Genomic DNA, 25247 nt, shown 5'->3' on the forward strand with positions numbered 1-25247 from the left:
ACTCCCCCAGGGTATTTGTAAGGCACATAACCTTTTTTCATTCAGCTGCAATTTTTTTTTCCCCCTCAAAAGAAGACCTTTTCCAGCCCTTGCCTGAGTGTGTGCATCATATGGGCATCGCTGCGGAGTAAGGTGGTTTGGGAGCAGGGAGGGCGCCTCCTGCCCGCCCGTGTTATCGGCCCGGGAAGTTCCTGTGTTTGTGCGGAGCGCGTGGCAGGAGCGCCCTGCGTTTCAGCTGCGCTGCGGGGGCACCCGTCCTGCAGGCAGCGCGCTGCGATGGTCTTCGTCCCGAGTCTCACTCAGCAGTGCGCCATCGTATTGTCCTGTGGAGAGGTGCGGCGCTTGTTAAAATCACAGCCAAGGTATTCAGTAAAATTAAAGCACTGAGGTAGGCAAACAAGTTAAAATGTGCATGTCTCTGTGCTACAGAAGTTTGATTTGGTGATTACTGCTGGCAAAAGGTTTGAGCTGCAGAGGTCAGATCTGGATCGAAAGGTGTAGCTTGCAAACATGAAGGGGAGATCATGAAAACTCAGAGTTTGAGTGGCTTCAGCCTAAAACCGCAGATTCAAAGCAGGTCTGAAAGAGAGTCCACTTTGTTTTCCTTTGGCTTTTAGTCCATATGATTGTTCCAGCATGTTTATAACTGAAATCTTTCCATTTATACGAGTCACTTAGGGTTCACACTGAAGTTTTTGGCCTGGCTGTTGTTATCAGCCAAAGTGTTTCTGTGGAAAACTGAAGATTTTTCACAGAAAGTGTTTAAAATCTGCTTGAGGTTTGCAGTTAAACGTGGTGGTAGCACTCCCTGGAATACAGCACGCCGTGTTAGACAGTAGCTGGAAGCAGCTGGAAAAAGGCTGCTTGGCTTGCGCTCGCCCCTTGCATTCGGCACGTTTTCCGTTCCCATGCTCTTCCCTGTGCTGAGCGGCGGCGGTGACAGCTCTGCCACCACCTCCGCTGGGGATCAGTACCACCACGACGTTGCTTTTATCTCGTGATAACTGTTTCTTTGCCACTTCAGCAAACCTAAGCGTATGCATCTTAGGTTTCTGACAGTGCTGCCATTTCCTAGAGAGGCGGGTATTTCCATTTTACCAGTTTGTGTGTGACCAGCTACTAAACTCAATTTTAGCGAGAGTAGCTTTGCCAAAATTACCAAAGGTAAACCCAGGGCAAAGCAATGATGGTGATTTCCAGGTGTGTACCTGACCTGGCAGTAGACAAGAGCAGCCCTCATCCCCAGCGTGGAGCTGAAGGCGGGCTGAGTCCCGTTACACAGTGGTCTGCATGGGAGCTGGCAGCAGCGTTTGCTGGAATTGGGGTTTTATTTGGTTTTGTGTGTTGTTTTTCACACAACCGGTTCTGCTAAGCTGGATCTCACTGCCTCCACGCAGCCCTGATTTTTTGAAGTCAGACACTGAAATTAATGTAGGCTGTTTCTGGCAGATAGCATAGATAGCATGAAATGAATGTATATTCCCTGTTAGCTCCTTCTCTTTCACATATATGCACCCTTGAAAACTATGGGAGAGAGGCAGATGAAAAAACAAAATTAGACATTATCAGAAAAGAGTTTTTCCTCCTTCACTATGGATTCTTTGACTTTAAATTATGAAAAATAATTGATTATATCTCATCGATACGTGACATATCAGAAATGGTGGTTGATTTCATGTATATTTTAGAGGAGTTGGAAAAATTAGAAATGTAAGTTTGTCCACTGGACATTTACATTTAATCATTCTCCCCGTAAAAAAAAGACGGAGCCGAAACAGTGAGGCAGCTGAGAAATGAGCAGTGGAGAGAGCTAGTGGCCTGGGACATTTCTGCAAAAGGCAGACTGAGATGGTTTGCTCTGACAGAGCCCTGTCAGCTCTCTTGTCCTGAAAGGCCGGAGGGAAACCACCTGGGGTGGTGCAGTGGAGGGAGTTAAGTCAAGCACTTGTGCTGGCTCTGGCTCGTAACCGTCTGCAATAGTGAGCGGCATCACGGTTACAGTGATAAAGGAGAAACTCCTTTGCAAAATACTATTAAGCCCGAGGAACTCATCGGCACAAGATATCGCTAACGCCAGGAGCTTAGCGGAGTCCAGAAGGGTCGTAACAGTCAACGCATCTGGGGTTATCCTGGCTTGGAAAAAAGAGCAATACGGGAAGGGTTGTAACCTTCTGTTCTTCAGGGCGCTAGACAGACTGTAGTTAAATAACTCATAGATGACCTCCTGAAGTTCTTCGTAAGAGGCTGTGGCAGAGTTTTCCAGGTCATCTTCCAAAACGCCCTGTGTGGGCTGCGGGAAGAGGCAGGAGAGCTGTGCTGTGCAGCAGCCTGCTGGAAGGGGAAAGGCCAGGCTTGTGGTGGCCACTGCACCCAGACCTTGCCCGTGCTGAGCCCACCCCTCCCCTGTGGTCTGATAGTCCTGAAGGTCCTCGACACAGCCCTGCCTGCTCCAGCCAGCCTTTGTTTTCTCCTGGTGTCCTGTGCAGTATGGCTGTGAAACCTTCTCCCTCTCCCACTCACATAAGAACCAGGAGAAGGAAGGTGACTTATATGCCACATGATTTTTTAACATCAAATCCATCTCAGTTGGTTTCTCTCTCCCTTAAAGCATTAATGAATGTTTTTAAAGGTAGCAGCCCTATTTGTCTGGCCTCCCCGCTCTGTTTTAAAGGGAGAGCACTGTCACTCGGGAAAGCATGAAAAATTAAACAGTAAAGGGATGAGAGGAGAAAGCATTGATACGTGGTGTTGAAGCTGAGTTAAAATATTCTCATCAGAAAACAGGGGTTTAGCTTTTGTTAGTATTTGTTCAAGCTCCTGCTGATGATCAGTCGTGCAACCTTGTATAGCTACAGACTTAAACTAACCAAAGGTTGGGAGGAATAGGGTCCAGGCTTTATATTTTTACCTCCAAAAATTATATTAGAGGTGTATTCATTATTCTGTAGTAGCTATGTAAAGACATAAATGTCAGCAATTAATTTGAATAAAGAATATATAAACTATGTGTTTATATAGGTGTTATAAAAACTCACGGAAGTTAGTCTCTATAATTTATGCATTCAAGTAGAGTTTTAAACATACTGTTTAGTCATGCATCTTTACAGAGCAAACTGACACATTGTTAAAGTCACATTTGTTTTTATTGCATCCCTTAGTCTATCATGAAATAATCCTTTATTCTGTTGATACTCTGTCTCCAGATCTATGAGTATCTCCTCCCAAACATACGTGCATAATATGGTGCGTATGTGTATCCGAGGAAAAGGAAGCAGATGACTTGCATTCAGTATAATGATTGTTTTGTGTTTAAGCTGCTGCAGGCGTCCTGTTGAAAAGAAAGCCATGAATCCAGTCATTCATGAGCAAAGCTGCTGTCGTGACTGTGTTGATAGTGTTGACTGTATGGAGCCTTGGTTAAGACATAATCTCCTCCCCGCTTCCTACCCTTTCTCCCTCTCCACTTTCCTCCTCCTAATCCTAGTGTGGTGATCAATGACACTATGAAAAGTGGGACCTCAGCTGAGGTTCCCATCAGTGGAGGAGCGAGGAGGATGGATGCTGGTTGGTGGAGGAATCCAGGTGGGTTATCACTGAGTCGTGCTTGAGTGCAAGTTAGCAGTGTGTTTGTCTGAGCTGGCATCTAGTGAGGGTGGATACAGAGCATCCAAAGCAAATAGAGGCAAGTACTGGTGGAGCTGCTGTTGCAAAGGAGGAGCAAGGGAAATGGTCAAGTCGGTGTACCTGTGGGTTGGGTGGTACAATTTTCCAGGAATGGAAGATTTCACCTAAATGTGACAGCTTTGATACACCATCTTCACATGTGCTTTGGTCCGTTTTTCAGAATTGGTTGTTGGTTTCTGTTTTGCCGTGTGGCCTCAGAATGTGCTGTGATTTCAGGTGCTGAGCTGTGTTCCCCATGACATGCTCTGTACTGTCAGGCTGTCCAGATGGGAGCCTTCTGTGTCATGATAGCCTTTGGTTGTTTAAGATGCTCTAGAAACACTTAGTGATTTACAGAGCAGGGATTTGTCAAACTTTTATTTCACTCTGCAGTTTCCCTCCGAAGTATCCCTACTTTTTTGCACTGAGAGGTTTTTTTTAAGCAGATTTTAAATCCATTTTTCTTCCCATTGTGCTTTCAGATTCTATAGGTGGCTCGTTTCCAGCTTCCTCTCACCGATGCCACCACAAGCAGAAGCACTGTCTCCCTATCCCACAGTGTGGAGCTCTGTCCATCAGCCCTCTGCTTTTCCATCCCCACACAAAGGGATCCCAGATCATCATGGACACGACACAGAAAGCAGTGAAGCGCCAGGCTAGCTTCTGCAATGCCATTACCTTCAGCAACAGGCCTATCGTTATTTATGAACAAGTCAGGCTTAAGGTGAGTAAATGATACTTTCCCCTATTGAAATAGTAGCTGCTGTGAATGGATATTGGGGTGTACCAGGCTTTGGTGCTTGCACCAGATCTTTCTCCCTTCCTTGAAAAACACAGTGATTGGATCTTAGCCTTAAAGATCGCAATCTTTGGTGCTTCTGCTTTCTTCACCATAGTTCTTGGAGCCATCAGTACAGACCCATGTAGAAACTGGGAAGAAAGGGGTCAACCGTACTTTGGAAGAGCTTCCCTAGATATTAGAGAAGGAATGGTACATTAAGCTGAGGTTGGCTGGAAAACAGCGAGTAAAAGAGCCGTATTGGTCAGCCTGAGAGGTAGCAGCCTCAGTTATCACCAGCCATGTGTCCTGTAGACAAGACAGCAATGAGGGCTGGACTCATGGAGCTGGGAGTCAGCCTCTCCTCAGCAAATGGATAAGAGAGAAATAGGTGAAAAGGACCTGAAGGTGAAGGCGAGCAGCTCATGTGCTTGTCATGGAAGATAAAAGGCTGAAAGGGTGAAAGGAGCAGTCAGCAGGGGTCACAGTTGCCTTCTAAGAAAAGGATCTTTTCAGCAGTTTGCTGACTGCTTTGTTGAATCAGTCTCCTGATTGCATTCAGGTCAAAGGAAAGAACATTGCAGGCATCGTGTTTTTCTCACAGACCTCAATTGATTTCACTTGCTTTGTGTCGGTGTTACAACCAAGAGGATGGAGGTGGTACCCCTTTGTGCTCCAGTTTCTATGGAAAGTTCACCTCCTCTGAAGGCAGGATGTACATTCGGAGGTGTGTGCCGGGAGCTACTTCCGGATGAAGAAAAAATTCATCAGTCTCCTTAGGAATTGGACCACCTTTTAGGCTCTTGGCACATTAAAGGAACTTGGAGCCCTTTGCATTTCATCCAGAGATATTTTCTAATCTTTGTGCCCCAGTGTTGGCAGGACTGCCTTTTGCCACTCCAAGCTGATTTCATTCCTTTCATTGGCACAACATGGGTATTTTTCTTTAGCAGTCTTTAGTTTGTGGCTTGCACGAAAGATCTGCCTGCAAATCCTTCATTTATGCACAAGAGTTTTCCAGGAGGTTTATCCACATGTAGCAGCTGGCTCTGAATGATACTGCCGTTGCCCATCACTCAAGACCCCAGACCACTAGGAACTCTGGCAACGTACCAGCCTTCTCTGCCTCTTCCCTTGTATCCAGCAACTAGAGCAAGAAGGGAGGAAGGTGAGGCCACCAATGGCTTTAGCCTCTGAAAAAAGGATTAAGTCTGGGAGAGGTAGAAGGGAATAGTAAGGCATTAATGGAGGACATGGGGGAGATAGAAAGGAGAACACCCAGTGCAGAGAGATTGCAGGAAAGTGGAGGTAAGGAAAAGGGCTCCAAAGAGTACAAGGGAAGAGTTCTCTTTTTCCCCTGAAAAGGGAAGGAAAGATGAATTAAAAAAGAAAAAGTGAACTGAACCAAAGATGAGGAATTAACCCACTGAGGTTTGTTTTATTTGCTACAGGCTCTCTTATCCAGCACGTCTCACCTGTGATGATGTTGGTGGCTTGTCTCAGCCTCTTTAGATCAGCTCCCTTCTCTCTGCCTCATGGCTGCTGGCTGTACGAGACTGAGCACTTGTTCCCGCACAGCACCACTAATGAGTCTTCTTTTGGAAATGCACTGAGATTTCAGTGATTTCAGGATCAGTCCCATAGGTGGAAAATCCCTCCTACAGGTTGAATTACATTGCCGGTAGAGTTCTTACTGCCTCTGTCCAGGCTAGGAACCCAGCAGGACTCACATAGTCTAATGAGATTTTTTTTCCACACTGGCCAGCAGTATGGACAAACAACTGTGGAAAAATGATTTGAGAGGTGATGAAAGCAGCATTTTGTTTTTGAAAATTCCATCAAAAATTTGCATGGATTTAGTGTTGTAGACAAGGGTTCTGGATTATTTCTTCCTCACGCTGAAACAATGCAACTATTTCAGGAAAATCCACACTTATTTATCACTGTATATTTTAGGATTTTAGCTTGCCTAACATATGTGAAGAATATGCATGCAGATCTTTCATCCGTGCACAAGGGATTTACAAGCAGAGCTTCTGCTGAATCTAAAGGGGAGGTCTCATGTGAATAATCAACAGGCTTCAGCAGAACCTATACTCTATGGATGGGCGGAAACGCCTTTGCTTTTCTGCTGAGTCTGTCCTCCAAATGCCTTATTATTGTTTGTGCCTGTAGAAAATGGCATATTACACCTTTTGTGTTTCTCGCCATCTAAGGACTAGCCATGAACCCAATCATCCAGGTTCTATAAAGTCTAAACTACCTTTAAAAACTAGAGGAAAGAAGTCATAAGATTTCATTCAGTTTATTATTTGTTATATTTGGGGTTTATTCTGAGATTTCTCTGCTGCTTTGGGAATCCCATCAAGCAGCCAGAGCTCTTCTTTCTTTGCCTCAGAGATATTGGTAACAGCTTGGTTTCTTTCATGTGATTCAGGGCACTGCTAGGGGTGGAGTGAGAGTTTGTCAAAGGTAACACAAGTCTGTAAAGAGCAGGAGCCTGAATCTGTGTAATCAGCCATGGTTTGCCAGTTTGGATGTGGAATTCCTCCCCTTCTGGTACCCAGTGGACCTCCCAAGCTTTTCTACTGGCAATGGTTGCTGAATAGAGAATTTGGCCCATCATTAACCATTGCCTTTTTTAGCAAAGCTGTGTCTCCTTTGTCCAGCTGTGTCTAATTCTTGGCAGGCATTACACTCAATTTTAATTTGGATATTAGTTTGCCTGTGGTCAGACTGTGTTGAGAACTGTTTGTTTATAGGTGCTGATTAATACATGGAACATGTGCAGCCTAGATTACCATATGAATATTTACTTCATGCAGCCTGTGATTGCTGTGAAGTATTGGCAAGAGACTGTGAAAGAGTAAATTGTACGAATAACAATGAAGCCATATTAATCTCAGTCCCAGGAGCTTTTAGGGTTTGCAGGATATTTGCTACAATAAACAATCCAGGCTTCTTCTTGGAGTGCATGTATAGACCCCATTTTGGCACATGCATGCCCCATCCACCCATCCACCCCCCTTCCACTGGGGGAAAGTGCGTGATGCCATCCTATCCTGTCCAGAGATGTAAAACAGCAAATCTGCTTCGATCCTCTTTAGTGCCACCCCAGTGTCCATCCCACAAGCTGGAGTGTCTCAGGATTCCTGGGACTGAGGTCAGTTCTGAAGTGTTTCATGCTGACTGACATAAATAATTTAGATGTTTCACTAGGTTGAATAGGGATAAAGAGCAACACTTGTTTAACTGCAGAACTATCTGTCTGTTGATATTTTTTTTTTCTTTGAAGCCCTGAGGTGTTTTCTCTGATAGTTTAATTATAGAGCAGAAATCTCTAGGCTTTGAACAATGTCTTTGTTGTGAGACTGTTATGCCCACAAGGGCATGTGTTCCGGATTTGCCTTGGAGAGGAACATGTGAAAGAATAATGCAATATTTATAAATGTTATTAGAAGAGAATTCAGAAGTCCAAAGAAGCATGTCTCAAAGAATCCCTTGTAGAAAATCCTGTCCTTCCAGCTTGCAGATTGGGACATGAGGAGCTTCAACCAGGCTTTTGTGGACAAAGGCCATTCCTGCAGTTCCTCCCAGATCATGTTTGGAAAACACCTCATTCCCCTTTAGTTGGATCCTCTCCTAAGATAGCTGTGCCTTCGGGTTTTTCCACATCTAGAGAGGTTTCCAAGTCCAAGAAGCTGTCGTCTAGCACTCATAGAGGTGCCAGAAGATGTCATTTGCCTGAAAAATTATCATATGGGCAATTCTGTCCCAGTTGGGAGGACACACTCCTGTGCAACCCTCCTTACTGTGGCCTGAGACCAACAGTTACGGTGGGTGTCAGAGCCGACAACCCAGTGTCCATGCTGTGGCCAAAGGTCTGCTGTTCCCCTTGGGGCTGGACTCCAGACAGTTCTCACCTTTCCACTCTCGGTACTGACCACACTTTGTTGTATGCTCTCTGCCTTTTATAAGTGTTGTCCTTCTCAAGGCTTCAGAGGCACATGTGAGCCATCCTGGACTGCCGTCCTTCTCTGCATGATGGCCTCTCATGTTGTCTTTCATAGCTGGACAGCAGGGAGGCCTCTCCACTAGAGGTTATACTTCTGCAAGTTTTATTGCCTGCTCTTCTAGGTCCTCACCGTAATGACAAATGGTCAACATGGCCAAAAATTTAGGCCATAAGGCTTTTTCCCCATTACTCATTTTCCAGTTCAGGGAGGCTTCTAGGTTGAAGTTAATTGAGGTTGTCATTAAATTTGCTGGGAAAAAATCACTCCAGTGATGAGAGATGAATTTAGCTTTTCAAAAACCCTTCTGTAGGCAGCTCTCATTGCAGTGGTGTGGTCTCCTGTTCGTTTTCCAGCCTTTGGACATTTCAGTCGGATGTTTGCTGCAGGTCCAGTGCCTCAACAAAAACACCTATTATGTGTCAGCTGACACAAAGTAGCTATCCTGGACCCAGGTCATGGCTGGATCCATGCTGACATACCACATACTGACAGGTGGAGTATAGATGTGCACAACAGATCCTGAAAAACAACAATCACGGTTGAAGTGAACAGGTTTTTACTAGACATAAGACAACATCTACCATTGTCTTCTAATTGTGTATTTAATATGCTTAAGTACTTCAATTCGTGCTTTTCCACACACAAGTCATCTACAGCAAAGTTGTGATTTCATCCAATCTGACAAGCTAAACAGGGGCAAGATTCTCTTTTACTTGCCTGGGAAACCTAGAAAACCCTATGGTGGTGACTATAATTCTGGAGTCAGTGCTTTTCCCTCGGGTCATGAGACCCCACTGTCCGAGCACCATGGTAGGGATGGGTATGCTGCTGAAGGTGCTGTCTCAGCTGAAATACAAGAGCTCGTGGCCGTTTCTTGGCACATTTTGCAGGAGGACTGTTCTTAGGCCAAAAGGAATTACCCTAGAAATAGAAATGAGTCATAATGCAGCTGTAATTACATTTCATCTCTCCCCATAGATTTCTTTTTTCTTTTTTTTCTTTTTTTTTTTAATATGAGCATTGTCTCAAGTGTGCAGCATTGCTACTTGCATTTAAAATAGCTGCAACAGTGTTTTGGTGGTGGGTAGAACGTTTCCTGAATCTAGTGGACTCATCCTGTGGAAAGTAAGCGCTCACAGAGCTGTGCGGTGGCCTTCAGTGCTCGATGGCATGGAGCCTGTAGTGTGTAAATGCACACTTGAGTGCCAAATGCTCTTATTGCTGCTGTTATCTTTGCAGATCACTAAAAAGCAGTGTTGCTGGAGTGGAGCTCTCCGACTTGGGTTTACTTCCAAGGATCCATCCAGGATTAACCCTGACACCCTGCCGAAGTACGCGTGCCCCGACTTGGTTTCCCAAAGCGGTTTCTGGGCCAAGGCTCTGCCAGAAGAGTTTGCGAATGAGGGAAACATCATAGCATTCTGGGTGGACAAGAAGGGACGGGTTTTCTATCGGGTGAACGACTCTGCTGCAATGCTGTTCTTCAGCGGGGTGAGGACCACAGAACCGCTCTGGGCTTTGATTGATGTCTACGGACTCACCCGCGGCGTGCAGCTCTTAGGTGAGTGCGTTTCGGGGGAGTGCAGCCACATGATGTGGGGATTGTGCCCAAGTCCTAGGCTGTAGGAATGATGATGTCCTGTCCCCTGTGATGGACCAGCCTGATGCGGTCCATCCCACTCGCTGTGCTGCGTCTGAGGTGGGACAGAGGAAGGGAAAAGGATGTTATTCCTTCTCAGAGCATCTCACAATCTGAGCTGAGATTAACTGGTGTTTAGAGTTTAGCATGTAAATATCACACAAGTGGGAGGGTGGGAAACAACCACTACGATATATCACTAGAAAATGTGTAAATAAATAGATTCCTGCTGAGAGATCATGTGCTAACTATGTTGGAGCATATTCTGGAGTGTGGAACGTACTTTGTAAAACTTCCTTTTTATCTTGCTGCTTTCCCCAAGCCGAAGTGGGGAAATGCATTTTACATTCCATGGATAATTCCTTCCTAGATGGCACTATTACAGTTTTCTGGCTGGATTAGTGGGCAGATTTATAATATTGATCTATTCCAAATAACCTGTGAGAAGCTGCTGCTGGTTCTGTTGGGATGTTGCTTTCACAGGGCAGGACTTAGGCAGAGGAGTTTGATTCATCCTCTGGAGCCTGAAGGTCAGAAATGCAGTTGGAGTTGGAGTATGAGGAGTGCTGAGCGCCCATGTCTTCTGCCATCCTCACTTGAAAGTGAAGTAGTTTGGCCGTCCTGAGGAGTCAGTCTGGCTCCAAATGTGCGCTGTCAAGGTTCAGGGTATCTGAGCTTGTAGATCTTATACCAACCAAAAAGAGTTGCTGAGGATCCAGCTCCGTGGGCAGCTAGGTTTGTGGGGAACCAGAGATATCAGCGTGCAGAACTAGAGCTGGCATTGCAGTGTTGCTGGGGGACAAGTAGTAGCATTTTTCCAGGTAACAGTGGTTTCATGGATCTTGTTTTCGCCATGGGAAAAGTTAGGTGGTACCTGTTAACTGAAGTTCCTAAAGGAGATGAGATGATCCTGCTAGACTGAGGGAGATTCTGGCTGTTTTCCTGTATTTTAGCTTGCTAATTCTGTTAAAACCGCAAACCTTCTCATCTTCATGTTACATACTGAAAGCTTTAATGAAGCCTCTTTCAGACAGTTCTGCCTCCTTCCTGCACTGTCTGCTGTATTAAAAAATGTGCCATGGCAGGACTGCCCATGGCAACCTGCACAGCAGGGAAGAAGGATGTTGGTTCAGGAGGTAGAGAAATGGCACTGACCTCACTGCAAAAACTACTGGCTCAAGATTGTACAATGCAGAGGAAGGAATTAAAGGATTTCTCGGCAGCTTTTTGCCTCTTTTTAGGAGTAGAAAGATTTATCTTTTGTTGTGAATCAACTTGAGTCAGAGCCACTAGGCAACTGTTCCTAGGCCAAGAAGGTGGTATTTGAATTGGGATCTAGAGCTTGGTGATGTGTCATGTTAAGGATTCAGTTAGGACAAATGACTCAAAGTCCCCCAGGCTGTTGCAAGATTTAGCACCTCATGTTTCCTACATCTGATTAATGAAAGCTCATTCCTCTGGATTATATGCTTCTTTTCAAAACACTCAAGAAATGATTTCCTGTCCCTCATCTGCCCCTGTGTTGTCCCAGCAACTTCCACATCCCTTTTCACAAGGCAAATGTGACTGTTACCAGCCACTGATTTGCCTCTAATTTAACAGGTTCCAGATTCTAATTGCAGCTCTGGCTGGTATAAACTCTCTGAATGAAGCAGGCAGCTTCTGAGTTTACACAGTTGGCATGGAGCTCAGGTATGTATTTATAGCATGTTCCAACAGTCTTCAGCAGGCTTTAATCCTAGCCACTACGCCGAAACATCTTTGACCTGAGTCCTCTGTATCTCCATTCATTATTAAACAGCACTAAAAATCTGAGCACTGAAAGCATCAACTATGTTGCCTCTGGATCATGTACCATACCCACTGCAAAGCTCTGCATGCCCATTTTAGTATAGCAGACCACACATATAGTACAGGACAACTTGCCAAAAACTCCAGGGACTTGACGAATGCATTTCATAGCTTAGCTACAAACATATGGTCAAATTCAGCCTGGTATGGCATGCAGGGCATCTGATTGGAGGGGATGCTGGCGTGGTATGTTGAACGAAAGAGCCTAGTATTTTACGTACTAGTTCAGTTCTTTCTTTTTTTCCCTCCTAAAGAGTCTCCTTGTTCTTGAGCTTCATTATTTTGCTAATGGTTAATGCACTGCCTTTTTTTGATTGTGTGTGTATTTCACCCAAGGGTCTGAGCTTTGCCATTTCTAATGGTTGTCCTTCTATTTATCTTGGAAATATTCCCCTCTGACTCCCAACAATGGAACTTCCCTTCCAGACTCACACTTCCAAAGCAAAGACATGCAGCAATAAGTCTTCTGTCACTGCAAGTTCCCATCTCTGCAGTGAACCTCACAGAGTATATTTATGTCACCGGAAGTCACAGCTTTCAAAACGTATGGTTTCTCTTATCTGCATCACAGTAGCCTTCCCAACCAAAATTAGGGACTCAATAAAGTGAGGCAATTACCAAGTCCAGTGAGACTGTCTCTTCCCAAAATCTGGAAGAGGTCATATGACCTGCTGGAGGCTTACAGTAGCATCACCCCTTCTAGGGAGGCCATGAGCCCTGTCCCTGTGGCCCAGCTCTGGGCTGGCCACCGCTCCCCTGTGCTCCATGCCCGTCAGCGTTGCAGGTGTTGGGGTTGCAAAGGGCAGCATGCTGGTATCACTAAACTGTGCTTGCAGATGAAAGCGAAGAAGCTATATATAGTTATATACCTTAACTTTTCATTTCCTTGTGCTTACGGCTTTACCCATAGCATCCACCCTACTGATAATTACGCACATGTAATTACTGCTGTGGATGCATAGGCATGTGTGTGGCTGTTGCAGGAGTTCCTGGGTGTGAATGCCCTTGCCATATGGTCAGAAGCAGAGTATTTTAAGCAGCTTCTTTGCCTACTTCATTTTCTCCAGAGACAGGTAAAAAAACCTTTTGCATAGTCCACCAGCTCTCGGCCAAAGGGAGATCAGGAACTGAGTTTTGACCACCTTTTGGCTGTCACTGGTGAGTGAACAACAGAGCTCACTTTAAATCTGCCTCAAAAGTGGCTGAAGTGAACAGGTTCACGCTAAAATGGACCACAGCGCTCTTGTGGTCAGGAACAATAATACCCCTTGCTCTCCTTGCCTGCACCCACACTATATAGAGAAAAAGGCTCAAATTCACGCAGCGAGCTCGTGTCCTGACCGCATGACCTCAGCTGGTTTCCTGCCGCAATGTAAAGACCCCATATAGGCAAGGCTGTTGCAAGTGACTGCATGGATGTTCGGTGATTTTAGGGCATGAGTTTCAGCATAGATGCCGGCTTAAGTGACCTGTAAACATACCCTTATACAGTGACTCTCCTGCTGACATGCTCAACTTGTAGGCAGAATGGTTTACAGCTCTGCTTCCCTTTTTGGGCAGCTAGTTTTGCACAAGTGCACTTTTACATTCCAGGATGACATGGGGTAGTTTAAAGCAATATTTACTACAAATGTGGCTTAGCCTTATGTTATCACTTCAACATACACACATGCTCATTCACACTTCAGAAAGAGTCCGAGGAAAACGGAATATAAGCAGTCTGCTGCCTCCCTGCTATAATAAAGCATGAAAAAAAAGAAAAGGAGAGGACCAGCTGTTTAACTCCCGGGGCCTTCAGATCCTTGCAATAAGGATGGCAGCGCAAGGGAACCAAATGGTGGTGTCTCACATTAGCTGGCTTGTGCCAAGCACTCAGCTGGTAAGACTGGCGTAGACTAAGAAACGTTAATGTAGTCTCTCTGTGGATTCATTGCAGGACAGCAAGGTTGGCAGCTTTTCTTAGGGATGTGTAAGGGAAAGAGGAATGCATGTTTTCAGCGTGTTCCCTTTATCTTTTGGGGTCGAATTCCAGGTTTTCCTGCTGTATGGTATCTTGCTGAAAATTGCCCTATTTTATTGGTAGTAAATATTGTATCACAGAATTACAGAGTAGTTGAGGTTGGAAGGGACCCCTGGTGATCATCTAGACAAGTATCTAGTATGTTTTCTTCCGAACTACAACAGATGCATTTTAAAAATATGGAAAAATGGGACTGCAAAGAAATTCTGATTTCAGCACACAGGCCCCCTGCTCTGTTTCCGGTGAGATAACATGTAGGGAACAGCCTCTTGGTTTTCCTCTTAGTCCCGTTCATTACTAGTATGGTCAAAATCCATACACCTTTACTGCTAATTATTCTATTCATGCTCTTCTGCCATCCATCTGTATTTTTATTCAGCCAGTGTTATACAGTAGTCTTGGTACTTTTACTAGTAAAATATTGGAAAACCAAGTATTACATTTACATTGGCCCACCGAAGGGCACCTGTTGAAAGCAAAGTTTCACCAACTTCTTGTAGTATAAAATATGTGAAAATGTAATAAGACCTTGCAAAGCAGAAAAATTTTAAATGTACAAACATTAAATTTTGCAGAAGTAGAACCTGTATGAATATATACATCAAGCATAAGTGTATATACAGATTCGACTAGAATTAACTGGAAGTGCTGTATCTTACATTAGATATTTGGGGAATCTTCTTTCTCCAGATCCACTTTCTAGCTTTTTGTCACCTCATGTTTGCAAAGTATCAGAAGTCGAAATACGAACTGATCATAGAGGGAGATTTACCCTTCCTGAGATTCAAGCTAGTGTAAATTTGACAAGGAAATTGCACGTTTTGTAGAGAAGGAAGAAAATGGTTTTCTTTCTTTACCCATGTCGGGTCTTGGGTAAATTGAATCACTGGCTTCTACCTTTAGAAGCAACATTAAATAAGTCCCAAATGAGGTGGATTTATGGGCAAATTTCAGATGTGAATGGTGTAAGACTGAAAAATGTAACTTATCTCATGCATCTGCAGTTTTACCACATAGTTACTACTATTTTAGTTTTCATGTGCAAAAGCTTCATTTTCCATTGCCCGCAGGAATTCATTTCTGTTGCTACTCCGACACACGCGAATAAGCACACTCATCTTCCGAGAGTGCTTCACGCTAAGCAAAATTGGATAATCAAGTATGGCTGCAGTGTACTTTTATAGTATACTGCGTGAAAGTGGAAGCTATAAACTATTTGCCCTCCCTCTGAAAGTTTGTGACGATCTGATGGAAAAGAATAATATGTGTTTAAACAGTGTCCTCCTGAATGAAGGGAAGATATATGCCACCTGCAGACAGTCAGTTGTCACTGTTTTTCCGCATGTCCTAAGGGGGGAGAGAATTTAAATTGCTCATAAAGTTTTATTGTCTGTAGCTGTTGTCTCTATGGCAGCTGCAGGAAGCTCTCTAACATAACTAAAAATGTGAAAACAGTTTAATAACTTATTTGTTGCTGTTTTAATCAATCCCCGCTTTGCTTTAGCACACAGGAGGGACATATTTTCCCAAATGTGATAGGTACCCAAGAGTTAGCCAGCAGCCCCAAAGCAGCTCCTTGTGTCTGAAAGTTTGTCTGTCCTCCTGGTCTGTCTGTCTTGGTTATGACGGTGAGGAGGCTGGAGACGGCCCTTTGAGACAAGCTGGAGCCCCACGTGCCGGCGGGTGGGAAGGTGGTCGCTGGGTTCCCGCTGGCCGCACTGCAGGTTTGGGACTGCGCACTGCTGTGGCAGATGTGGAGTCGGACTGGACAGCCAGGTGCCAAGTGCAAGAAGGTCTCCAGGGATCAGACTTCAGGGTGTCTCGATGAGGTGCTGAGTTACCGAACTGCGCAGAGGCCGTGCGCGTTACATGTATTTTACCATCATTGCCCTTAGGTGTGTATACCCATTGCTCTCACCTGAGCTGGCAGCCGGTGGAGCCTCAGCATCGCTACCCATGAACAGCCGTGACAAAATCCGGTGCATAATGTGTTCTTGTTGCTATGTACATCATCCAAAGCTATATCCCCATCAGTGTCAGGAGAACCCACAAGCAAACCTGAGTAGAAAGAAACTTGACAGTGATTATTCTGGCTCTTGTTGTCCAGACTGAGAAAAATGAAGACTTTAACAACACAGGATAATCAGTGGAAAGATAAATTCTGTGCTTTATAAAGTTCCATTAGTTCTGGCACGCTGAAATATTGTTCCTAATACAGACAAGAAAAGCTATAAAATAGTGTTTTTCACATTACCCGCAAAAGCACAAGGAAACATGACAATTCTGACAATTGTAGGTGCTGTATACACATATTGGTACTTGAATGCTGTAGTCTAGACACAGACAATGCAAAGATAGGCCACTGTATTGAAAAAAAAGAGACAATTTCATATTAAATATTCATATTAATATTCTGATTATTGATTTGGTGGTTGCTTTGAAGAAGTAAGTACTGCTGGTTTGCACTAAGAAGTTTACCTTGCTTTTGTGAAGTGTTACTATTTTTTAGCAAAAGCAGGGAGCTTTTAGTCTGGAAACAGTGATTCCAATTCAGGGGTACTACACTTTGACCTAATTGTACTATTTCTAGAGGCAAAAACTACTGGAATAATTGGATATATACTGAATTAATTAAACAGCTATAGTTAGTTACAGAAGTTTCTGGTATAGACAGGGCCTTAGAGAATAAGAACAGACACTGCTAATGGAGCAGTATGTTCTTTTGAGGAAAGGTTTCAAAGAACTACTTGTGTTAGAAGAGAATTTCATATTTTGATTAGAGCTATTGGATTGTCATGACTATTCAGATAAGATATCTATCTTATTCTTAAAAAAAGTATATTTTCTCCTAACTGATGCTTATGTAGCATAGAGTTGTGTTTTCCTTAGTTTGTTTAACGGGGTTCCTATTATAATTCTGTAAGTAACAGATGTCTTCAGAAAAAAAGTGGAGAGAATATATTAGAGTAAGGAGTTAAACTTCGCAGCTTTCTCAATACCTTCCTCAAAAATATTCAGCAAAATCATTTAAACTCTACAAAACCTTATGTCGTAATGCTGAAAGCTAACTCCTCTTCATTCATAAACATAGCTTGACAAAGAGTGGATTTACCCCAGTGTAAGACAGTTGGACTGGAGGTGAGTTTGGGATGCAAAAAGATGATCTGGTAGAAGGATGAGTGTTTATTGCTCTAATTTTGCAATTCCAGCTGTTCCAGCTGGAACTAAACACAGGCTCTGTACAGTATGTCTCTGCTGGCGTGAGATAGTACTTTGTCATTTCAACATCTAATTGGTATTGTGGCTGCTGAATATGCAGTTTGCCATACGGAGGACATGAATTTGTTATCCCTGTAGGCCTCTGGGTTATTAAAAAAGTTAGACACCTTTAACAGAATTAAATTGGCTTTACCATCCATATCAGCAACAGAGCTAAAAATGAGATTGCTTTGAACTCCGAAGTCTCCATTTGTTTTTCCTAGCTTTACAAGCAGAACTGCTCAGTCTAGAAATCCATCCTTACAGCCCTGCTCAATTTTCAGTTATAGCAGCCTAAACTCACAACCACCTGTGGAGTAGCTCTGGTTTTGCACTGTGAGCACTCCTTCATTACTTCCCTGGAGAAACCCCAAGCCCCAGAAGCTCCTGCAGGCTTTGCTTGGCCTGTCCCAAAGAGAGCAAAACAGTTTTTCCTGAAGGAACCTGTGCCGATACGAGCTAGGATTTCATAGGCAGCAACAGCCCCTCTGTTCATCAGCTATATGTGACTCTCTTCTGATGTGTAACGTATGCTGTTCATACGACTGGGTCTCTATGCAAACAACACTGTGCAGCGTCAGGGTTGTCTAGATAGAAAACGTATTGAGTCAAATAATTTCTTTGAAGCACCACTGAAAATTACTTTTAAGGCAGTCAAATGCAAAGGCATCACCGGCACTCTGGACATAGGTTGGGGTAGCGGGGAGCATGCGTGGAGGAGGGATCTCTGCTTGCCCCACGCATGTGCTCCTCACCAGAAATCAACTTTGCTGGCTGCTGAAGGCAGAGCCCGGGGGTAGGTGGGCCTTGGGTCTCACACTACACTACTCTCTTCCTTGTCCTCAACTTTCTTCAGCCTTTTACCTAGTCCTGGTACTTTAGCCTGATGATATCATCTTGGGGCCCAGTACGGCTCCAGGAGAGTTTTGCCATTAACCTTACTAAGGTGCAGGCTGTGTACCCCGAGAATCCCAAAGTTGATTTCCACAATATGCTGTAAGATGTCTTCATCCTTACATTTCAAGTCCATTGGTTGCTTTTTGCTGTGTCAGTCCTTCCAAACTTCTGTTCTTGTGGTGTGTGTGGATGCATACTTGACCTGGCATATCACGAGATGAGTGCCATGGTGTCGCACTGAAGGTCTACTGAATCCAATCCCCCTATCTTTGACAATGGCCAGCACCTCTAGATCTTGCTTGGAAAAAGTTTCTGTAAGTACAAGTGTTATTTTCCTGTGTCTTTCATGTTTAGCTGCAACTTCTCTTTTCCAAGATACTTCTACCTGCATCAGATCAACTGCTGTAAGCAGGGATAAAAGATTGGTAGATAAGATTGCTGACCATGGACTCAAACCTTGTACCACTAACTAAGATGAAAATCTCCTGTGATGCACCTGGCTACCAGTGTGACCCTTCGCAGAAAATTAATTCTCTTCTGGAGAAAAGAAAAATCCTTAATTGCTTTATCTTCCCTTAAGAGGATAAAGACCATTCCAGGGGAAAAGCCTTTAGACTCCAATAATCCTTTTCCCACATCAGTACCATGCCAAAAAGCACTGCATCACTTTTATGGAAAGAACGTAAGGCTTTAAAATCTTTAATGCAGAACATGCCCCTTTCTCTGCAGTCCCAGAGTGGGGAGGACTGCAGCACCGCAGGGCTGTGTAGATAGCTACTTGAACCAAGGAGACTACTGACAATTTGATCAAAGTGTTTCCAAAGGCAATTACATTTCTTCGTCCTCCTTCCGCAATGCTGTTTTTCTGGGTTTTGGTTTTTTTGCCCTCCCTCTTCAGTGTCCAGAAGCAGCATTACCCTCCCCAAGCCTTTCATAGGCATCAGCAGACAACTTTGGTAGGGTCTCCAGATCTTGACTCTAATGCTGCTTAGGCAGGTGGAAGGAAATTGGCCTCATATTGAAGGTCAGTGCAAGAAACAACTGAACAGAAAACTGAACTGATGGAGAATTTTACTGCAGAGCTGCAGGGACTGACAATTTCAACTCAACCTAATTAGTTCACTCAAGTATATAAATAATTTGGTCATAGGCCATACTTACTATTATGACTATTCATATTATAATTTCTAGTGCTTCAGTTCTAGATGTGAGACCTAAAAGACCAGTGCTCTATAAAAAACAAATAAGCTTCAAAGAGCCTACAGTTTAAATAACTACTAATGGTAAGGGAGAAAGCAGTCTATTTTGGTAGGCAAATGGATGAAAGCTGATGCAGGAGAAATTCAAACTGGAAGTAAGATACTGGTTTTCAAATGTGTGTAGTTCCCAACTGGACTGATTACCCAGAGTTGGGGTCATATTTTCAGTTGTTTGGAAAAGACCGTTTAGGCTCCGGGAGCTGAATTCAACAAGATGGTTAAATACTTACCAAATTCATATGCATACGTAGTTGTATCTTGTGTGCCAGAAACTAGGTATATGCTTGAGTAAGTCTGTTAATTCACATTCCTGAAGAGAGGTATGTGCCTAAGTTCCCTGCTCAACCTTTTTCTTCTCCATCTGCTAGTTACTGGGTTCTGTGCAGGGTTTGCTAGGTCAAAACCCGTGGTCTGTGGTTAATCAGTAATCAGTGGTTATGCAGGGATTGGGCTCTATGCTTAATGGTTCTTCTGGCCTGAGAAACAAAGAATATTTTAGTAGTGGATTTGGAGGAGAGTAAAGTCAGGTAGCTCAGGCTGGACGCCTGCTGTGTTCCTTGCTGAGAAGCCAGCTCTTTTTTCAGGTCAAGTACACACCACTGACACTGTCTCTAGCAAAGGGATTATGAATATGCAGTAGAAAAATGCACCATGGGGAAATACCTAAGTCTGATGTGTTTCTTACATCCCAAATTAGATTGATGGTATTTCATTCTGCTCTTGATAACACCTGTTCCTCTTTGAACAAAGGCACTTTCTATGGTATGGTGAATTTCTTGTAGAAGTCTTCTGCTAATACCATTGCCAGATCTATCAAAGGGATGTTTTGGTTGAGGGTGAGCAGGGTCTATGGGGAGAGAGTGAATACTATTTTCTTTGTCAGTAGTTTGCAATGGGGGTTTCACACCCCTCAATCTGTATCTGCGGAATTTACTGCCATATAAGTCCCATCTGTTGAGTTGCCCTTTAGAGTCTAATATTCCAGTTAGTAGCATTTCTAGCCTGCTTGGTAGAAGAAAAAGCTCTTTAAAATATGAACTGAGTGTAATATTTTCCAGCAGAGGTTTTATATTTGACAGACAATCTAGAAAATTAATGTAAATTAATTACAAACATTTTTTAAAAAGGACTAGTTATGCCTCCTGGGATCACTTTTATGGCCAAGCATTTAGAACTCAAATGGCCTGACTTTGGTTCAGCTAGATTCAAAGTGAATTCAACTGATATTTGGTCCGATGTAAAAGTTTTGCTGGCAATGACAGAAGCAAGAAAAAAAGCCTTAGCCCCGCTCTGCAAAAGGCATGCAGGTAAATGACCACCAGGGAGGTGGTGCTGCTTTGCTGATAGAAGAGCATGTGGCAGACTTTGCTGCATCTCTGTTGTTCTTGGCTGGCACAGGTCATCCTTCCTGCAGCATAAGCAGTGACTGAAGGTAAGCAGCGTGTCCAACCATGGGACAAACCTGGGGAGCAAGTTGTTCCTGTCCTTAGCTGAAGGGTGAAAACCAGCTCGCTAATGATAGGAGCTTCTCAGACTGCTCCAGGTAGGTATAAAGAGAACTTCAGTATCACTACTGGAAAGTTTCATTATTGATCATTCTAGCATAAGTGTTTTCCAGTGCTTACTTGTGGTCACCACTTGTTCCTCGCGCCTCCCCATGTCCCAGATGCTGATGGCTGCTGTCGCCTCCTCAGGGTGTTCCTTTTGGCGGCTATCTGACCAAGCTATTATTTTATGGTATATTTAGTTCTTTTTAATCTTTCCTTACTGTCAGTCTCTCCAGTCCAGTCATCATGTTTTATTTTTCTTTACCACAGCCTCCGTATCCTGCTGTCATTCTAAAAACGCTTCTGTGTTATTAAATCTTTTCCAGTTATATGATGAGAATTAATTCATTTTGACACAGCCACGAAAATCTGATTCAGTTCCTTTTTTTGGTATCTCAGTCACAGTCCTTGATCACAAATCAGCATGAATCAGAATTTCTCAGGTTATTATTTTCTCAGAAAGGCTGATTGCAACCCTGTCTCCATATTTAATATACTCTTTCTGACTCTGGTGGAGCCAAACAGTTGAGGCTGCTGCAATTTTGTTTTGAGACCTGTCGACTCTTCTGTCTTTTGATGTCACAAGTGAAAAGGGGGGTGACACAAAAGAATATCTCAGGCCAGTTTTAGTGTTGCACTTTCCCGTTATCAGGTAGCCGAGTCCACACTCTATAGCATGAAGGTGACTACAAAAACTCTCAAGATTTATTTTTCTGGAAACTAAGAAATCTTGTCACAGGTGGGGAAGGAACACAGTTTATCAGCTCATGCCAGGATGTGAAAATTTAGTAATGATGGGTTTTCAAACTGGCTACACTGTGCTGAGATCATCTGCTGAAATGTGCTGTTTTGAAACACTTTCAAATAGGTTTTGAATCCTTTGGGGTTCCAACTCCTTAAATGAGTAGCTTAGCTGGAGTTACTAAAAGTGGACCAGAATGAAAAATATGTGGGAAATACTCTGCTTGGTACCCTTACAATTCATTTATTCTCTCCCATGGATGTTTGTGTCTCAGATGTTATATCTGGAGCATGTTGGCTGAAAGGGTCGGGAAGGAACCTGGAGTGATTTTAGTCTGTTGCTTCTGCGTTGAGCTGCTCTGCGGCCATTCAGTGTTTGAAGGTTAATTTTAGTGGTCAGAGAGGGGAGGCAGAGGATACGACATGAAGTTAGGATTCAGCTCCTGATTCAAGCCCAAATTTCTTGTCTTCCTGAGACGAGTCATGTAAGTGCCTGCTTTCTGTGGGATAGTTCCTTGCTTGAAGGGGACTGCGGGCATCGTCTCCTCTGGGTTACTGGATCCATCATGTGCTAAAGTGGCCAAGCCAAGCTACCAAACCAGCCAGAGCGTCTTGGGTTTGTTTGATGTATGCAACTTTAGAGTGCAGGTGTTTGTGGCGGAGACTTGAGTTATCGTTTCATAATTTGATTTTATAGCATGTTAGGTATGTCAAAGGCTCTGCTGTGATGCTCCTATCCTGCTAGACACAGAAGTTATTAAAACTTAGGTAAGTGAACTCAATTTCCCTTAAAATTTCCAAAGCAATTCTCAGCATTATTGATGAGGATAATTGGGATAAGAGGCTGGTACGCTGAGTGGAATGGGTAGCCTTTGCGGGGCTCATCTATTATTAATCATCCGTGTAATTTCCCTGAAGTGACAAGGCGCGATTGCTTTTTTTTAGACTCAATTACATCTTCATGCTATGAGCAGAGACGAGAACCTCTAGCTCGCATTATTGTGAATTACCCATTTGGGAAAGGAGAACACAGTAGGTTGGAGATACTGCCTGGGAGCTCACTTCATGGCACAAAGAGACAGTCAGATGCTGAATAAGCAAGACATTAATTCTTCCTTCCCCATTTTCCTCTCTTCATAAGAGACCTGTTTGTTTTTGCTGGTTTCGCCTGTGTAAAGGCTGCAGCGTGGAGCCAGTATGTGGTCACACTTCACCTTTGGCATGTTGAAAAGCAGCTTACAGTAGGGGCAAAAAGGCTTCTCTAATCATAATATCTGCTGAATTTGCTTGTAGCGTGAACAGGTTCTGAGAGGAGTTGCATGCAGAGGTATCAACAACACATTAAAATGCTGGAAAGCAAACTTCACAGATGAAACAAATGTGATACTCTAATTTAATATATTACAATAGTTGTGCTTCAGGTGACTTACAATGAAGAATGAATCAGTATACTCCTCCTAAAAAACAAAGTGATAATATAGCATAATAAACGTAACCCAATTAAACTAAAGGAAGCATAGATCACTTGCAATTCTGAAGCATTATAAAAATCATGATGATTCACCGTTGAGCTCAGTAAGCTCGTGAAAACATGTTATGATTTGTTTTTCAAAGTCAGTTTCTCTTGATCAAAGTCATTGCAATTAGATGGAGTGAGAAAGATCCAGAAGCTAGCGGGATGGTGTTGCCTTTTGAAGATGTCTATGGCTGCCATTTTCATAGTGTGAAAAGTGATGCTTGGTGTTGGCAGAGAAGCTCCTGCAAATTAGAGTTGCAGCAATTGGAAATGTTGTGTTTTGCAATACACCCTTATTCCCCCAAACCTACCATGATGTTGAATTCTATCCACTTAAAACAGAGCCTATGTTTAGCAATAATTTAAATCATTATCCTGCCTGTCAGCTTGGAGTTAAGGGGCTACGCAACTGCGATTCTCTGTTTAGAAACTGCCTGGAATAATAACTTTCAGATGTCTCAAATATGCACCACTTATCTATAACATCTAAATACAAATGTCTCCCCACTGAGTGAGCCCGACACTGTTTACCTATCGCGTCCAAGCCATTCCAGCGGGTTTGCTTGGCGCATAGCGGAAGGCCCTGAATCCGCGGCTCCAGCAGCGCTGTCAGTGTCATGTTTTTCAGCTCCTCCTCACCTTTAGATAATTGTGAAGAAAGAAGCGATCTAAGCCCGGAGGTGACAAGCGAAGGATGGCTGTAGGCCTGCGGCCCCCCTGCCGCCCCCCGTGCAGGGTAAAAGTGCACCGCAAGCCAGCGACGCGCTGATGATGCTCTCGCCACTGGATCCCAGCCAGCCCGCTGTGAGACGAGCCAAACGCTGAAGACCACGTGCCCCGAGTGTGCCAGGACCGGGCAGAGTTGAGGCGCTGTCGCCGGCCGTGGGACCCCGGGCGCTTTCTGCGAACGCAGAGCTCGGTCGGACCTGTCAAGTCTCATTGAACGTGAGGCTCCATGGTTGGCTTGCGCCATATGTTGCCCTGCAGCTACAGCTCATCGAGCGCACGCCGTGTGGCAGCACGGCTTCGCCGCTGCGCCGGACGTGTGCCCTCAAGTGACGGCGGCTCTTCCCGAGCTTCCTCTCACAAGCCTCAGTGCATCCTCCAACCCTCCTGTCCGTGCAAACCATCTCCTTCCCGGCTTTCGCCTCTCCCACTAGGATTGACAGGCATCATGCTGAGCGCAAGGAGGTGCCGTGAGCTACCTGGACCCTCCACTCTCCATGACATTTCAGAGCCAGGTCTATGAATTTCTGTTTCAGATCTGTGAATGATCAGAGCAGGGAGAGCTAGAAAACTCCTCCAGCGCTCTCCTCGCTTTGCCTGACCAGGCACATCCTGGGGGAGCTCCTGTGACTTTCAGGGGCTCTCCCCAAAACATTGAGTGTCTCATTCTGCCTTGCGCCACCTGGCAGGAGGGGAGCTGCTTCCCCAAAGCTAGCATCCAGCAGCCAAGGCCTCTGCCCTGATCCTCCGCAGCCCTGTGGGAAATGCTCCGCAGCCACCTGATTTCTTAACCCATCCCAGAGAGCTTGCGTGGTGCCTTGGCTTTGTCTCCTCTGGGTGCATTGAACGTCCTTAGCTGGTTTGCACTGCCCTGATTTAGCCAACGAGGGTGAAACAAGAGGAAACAATAAGTATTTAATGCATCTTTGCATCATCTTTGGTCCCTAGGTGAAGTCTGAGTCATGGCTTACATGCAGAGAGCCAAAGGATACCAGGTCTATGCAGATGTTATTGGCAATTGTTCCTGGCATGGCTCAGCCACATAAAGGCAGATATCCCTTCGCTCATAGTTAGCTTATGCATCACCTGTTGTCCAGGCCCCTGCAGTGTTGCTGATACCTTCATATTCTGCAATAGCAGGTTGTCTGAAATGTATACATTCTGGGCATTTAAAACTGCTATTATTGTATTATTTTTTATAGAAAGCATAAAAGTTCGACTGTTAGCAGGAGCCAGAATTGGTACCGAATAGCTTTACCTGGCCATGGCTATGGAAGCAAGTTTTCTCCACCATCCAGTTTTGACAGCAAGTCCAATTTCCCAGTTATCTTGCATC

General features: G+C 44.2%; 1 protein-coding gene across 3 annotated transcripts in view; it reads left to right on the plus strand.

Annotated features, from left to right (window-relative positions):
• The window catches only part of NEURL1 (neuralized E3 ubiquitin protein ligase 1), a 166913-nt gene that overhangs the window by 97067 nt on the left and 44599 nt on the right, over positions 1 to 25247 (plus strand). For 2 of the 3 annotated variants that reach the window (XM_026117434.2, XM_026117435.2), the window contains exons 2-3: positions 4146 to 4387; positions 9697 to 10018. In XM_026117434.2, the coding sequence (XP_025973219.1) occupies positions 4146 to 4387; positions 9697 to 10018 (564 nt within the window). Of the gene's footprint in view, positions 1 to 3524; positions 3583 to 4145; positions 4388 to 9696; positions 10019 to 25247 lie in introns of those variants that run through there. The other variant, XM_026117436.2, reaches the window with a different exon arrangement.

The sequence above is a fragment of the Dromaius novaehollandiae genome, chromosome 6 (assembly GCF_036370855.1).
Source record: "Dromaius novaehollandiae isolate bDroNov1 chromosome 6, bDroNov1.hap1, whole genome shotgun sequence".
Lineage (NCBI taxonomy): Eukaryota > Metazoa > Chordata > Aves > Casuariiformes > Dromaiidae > Dromaius > Dromaius novaehollandiae.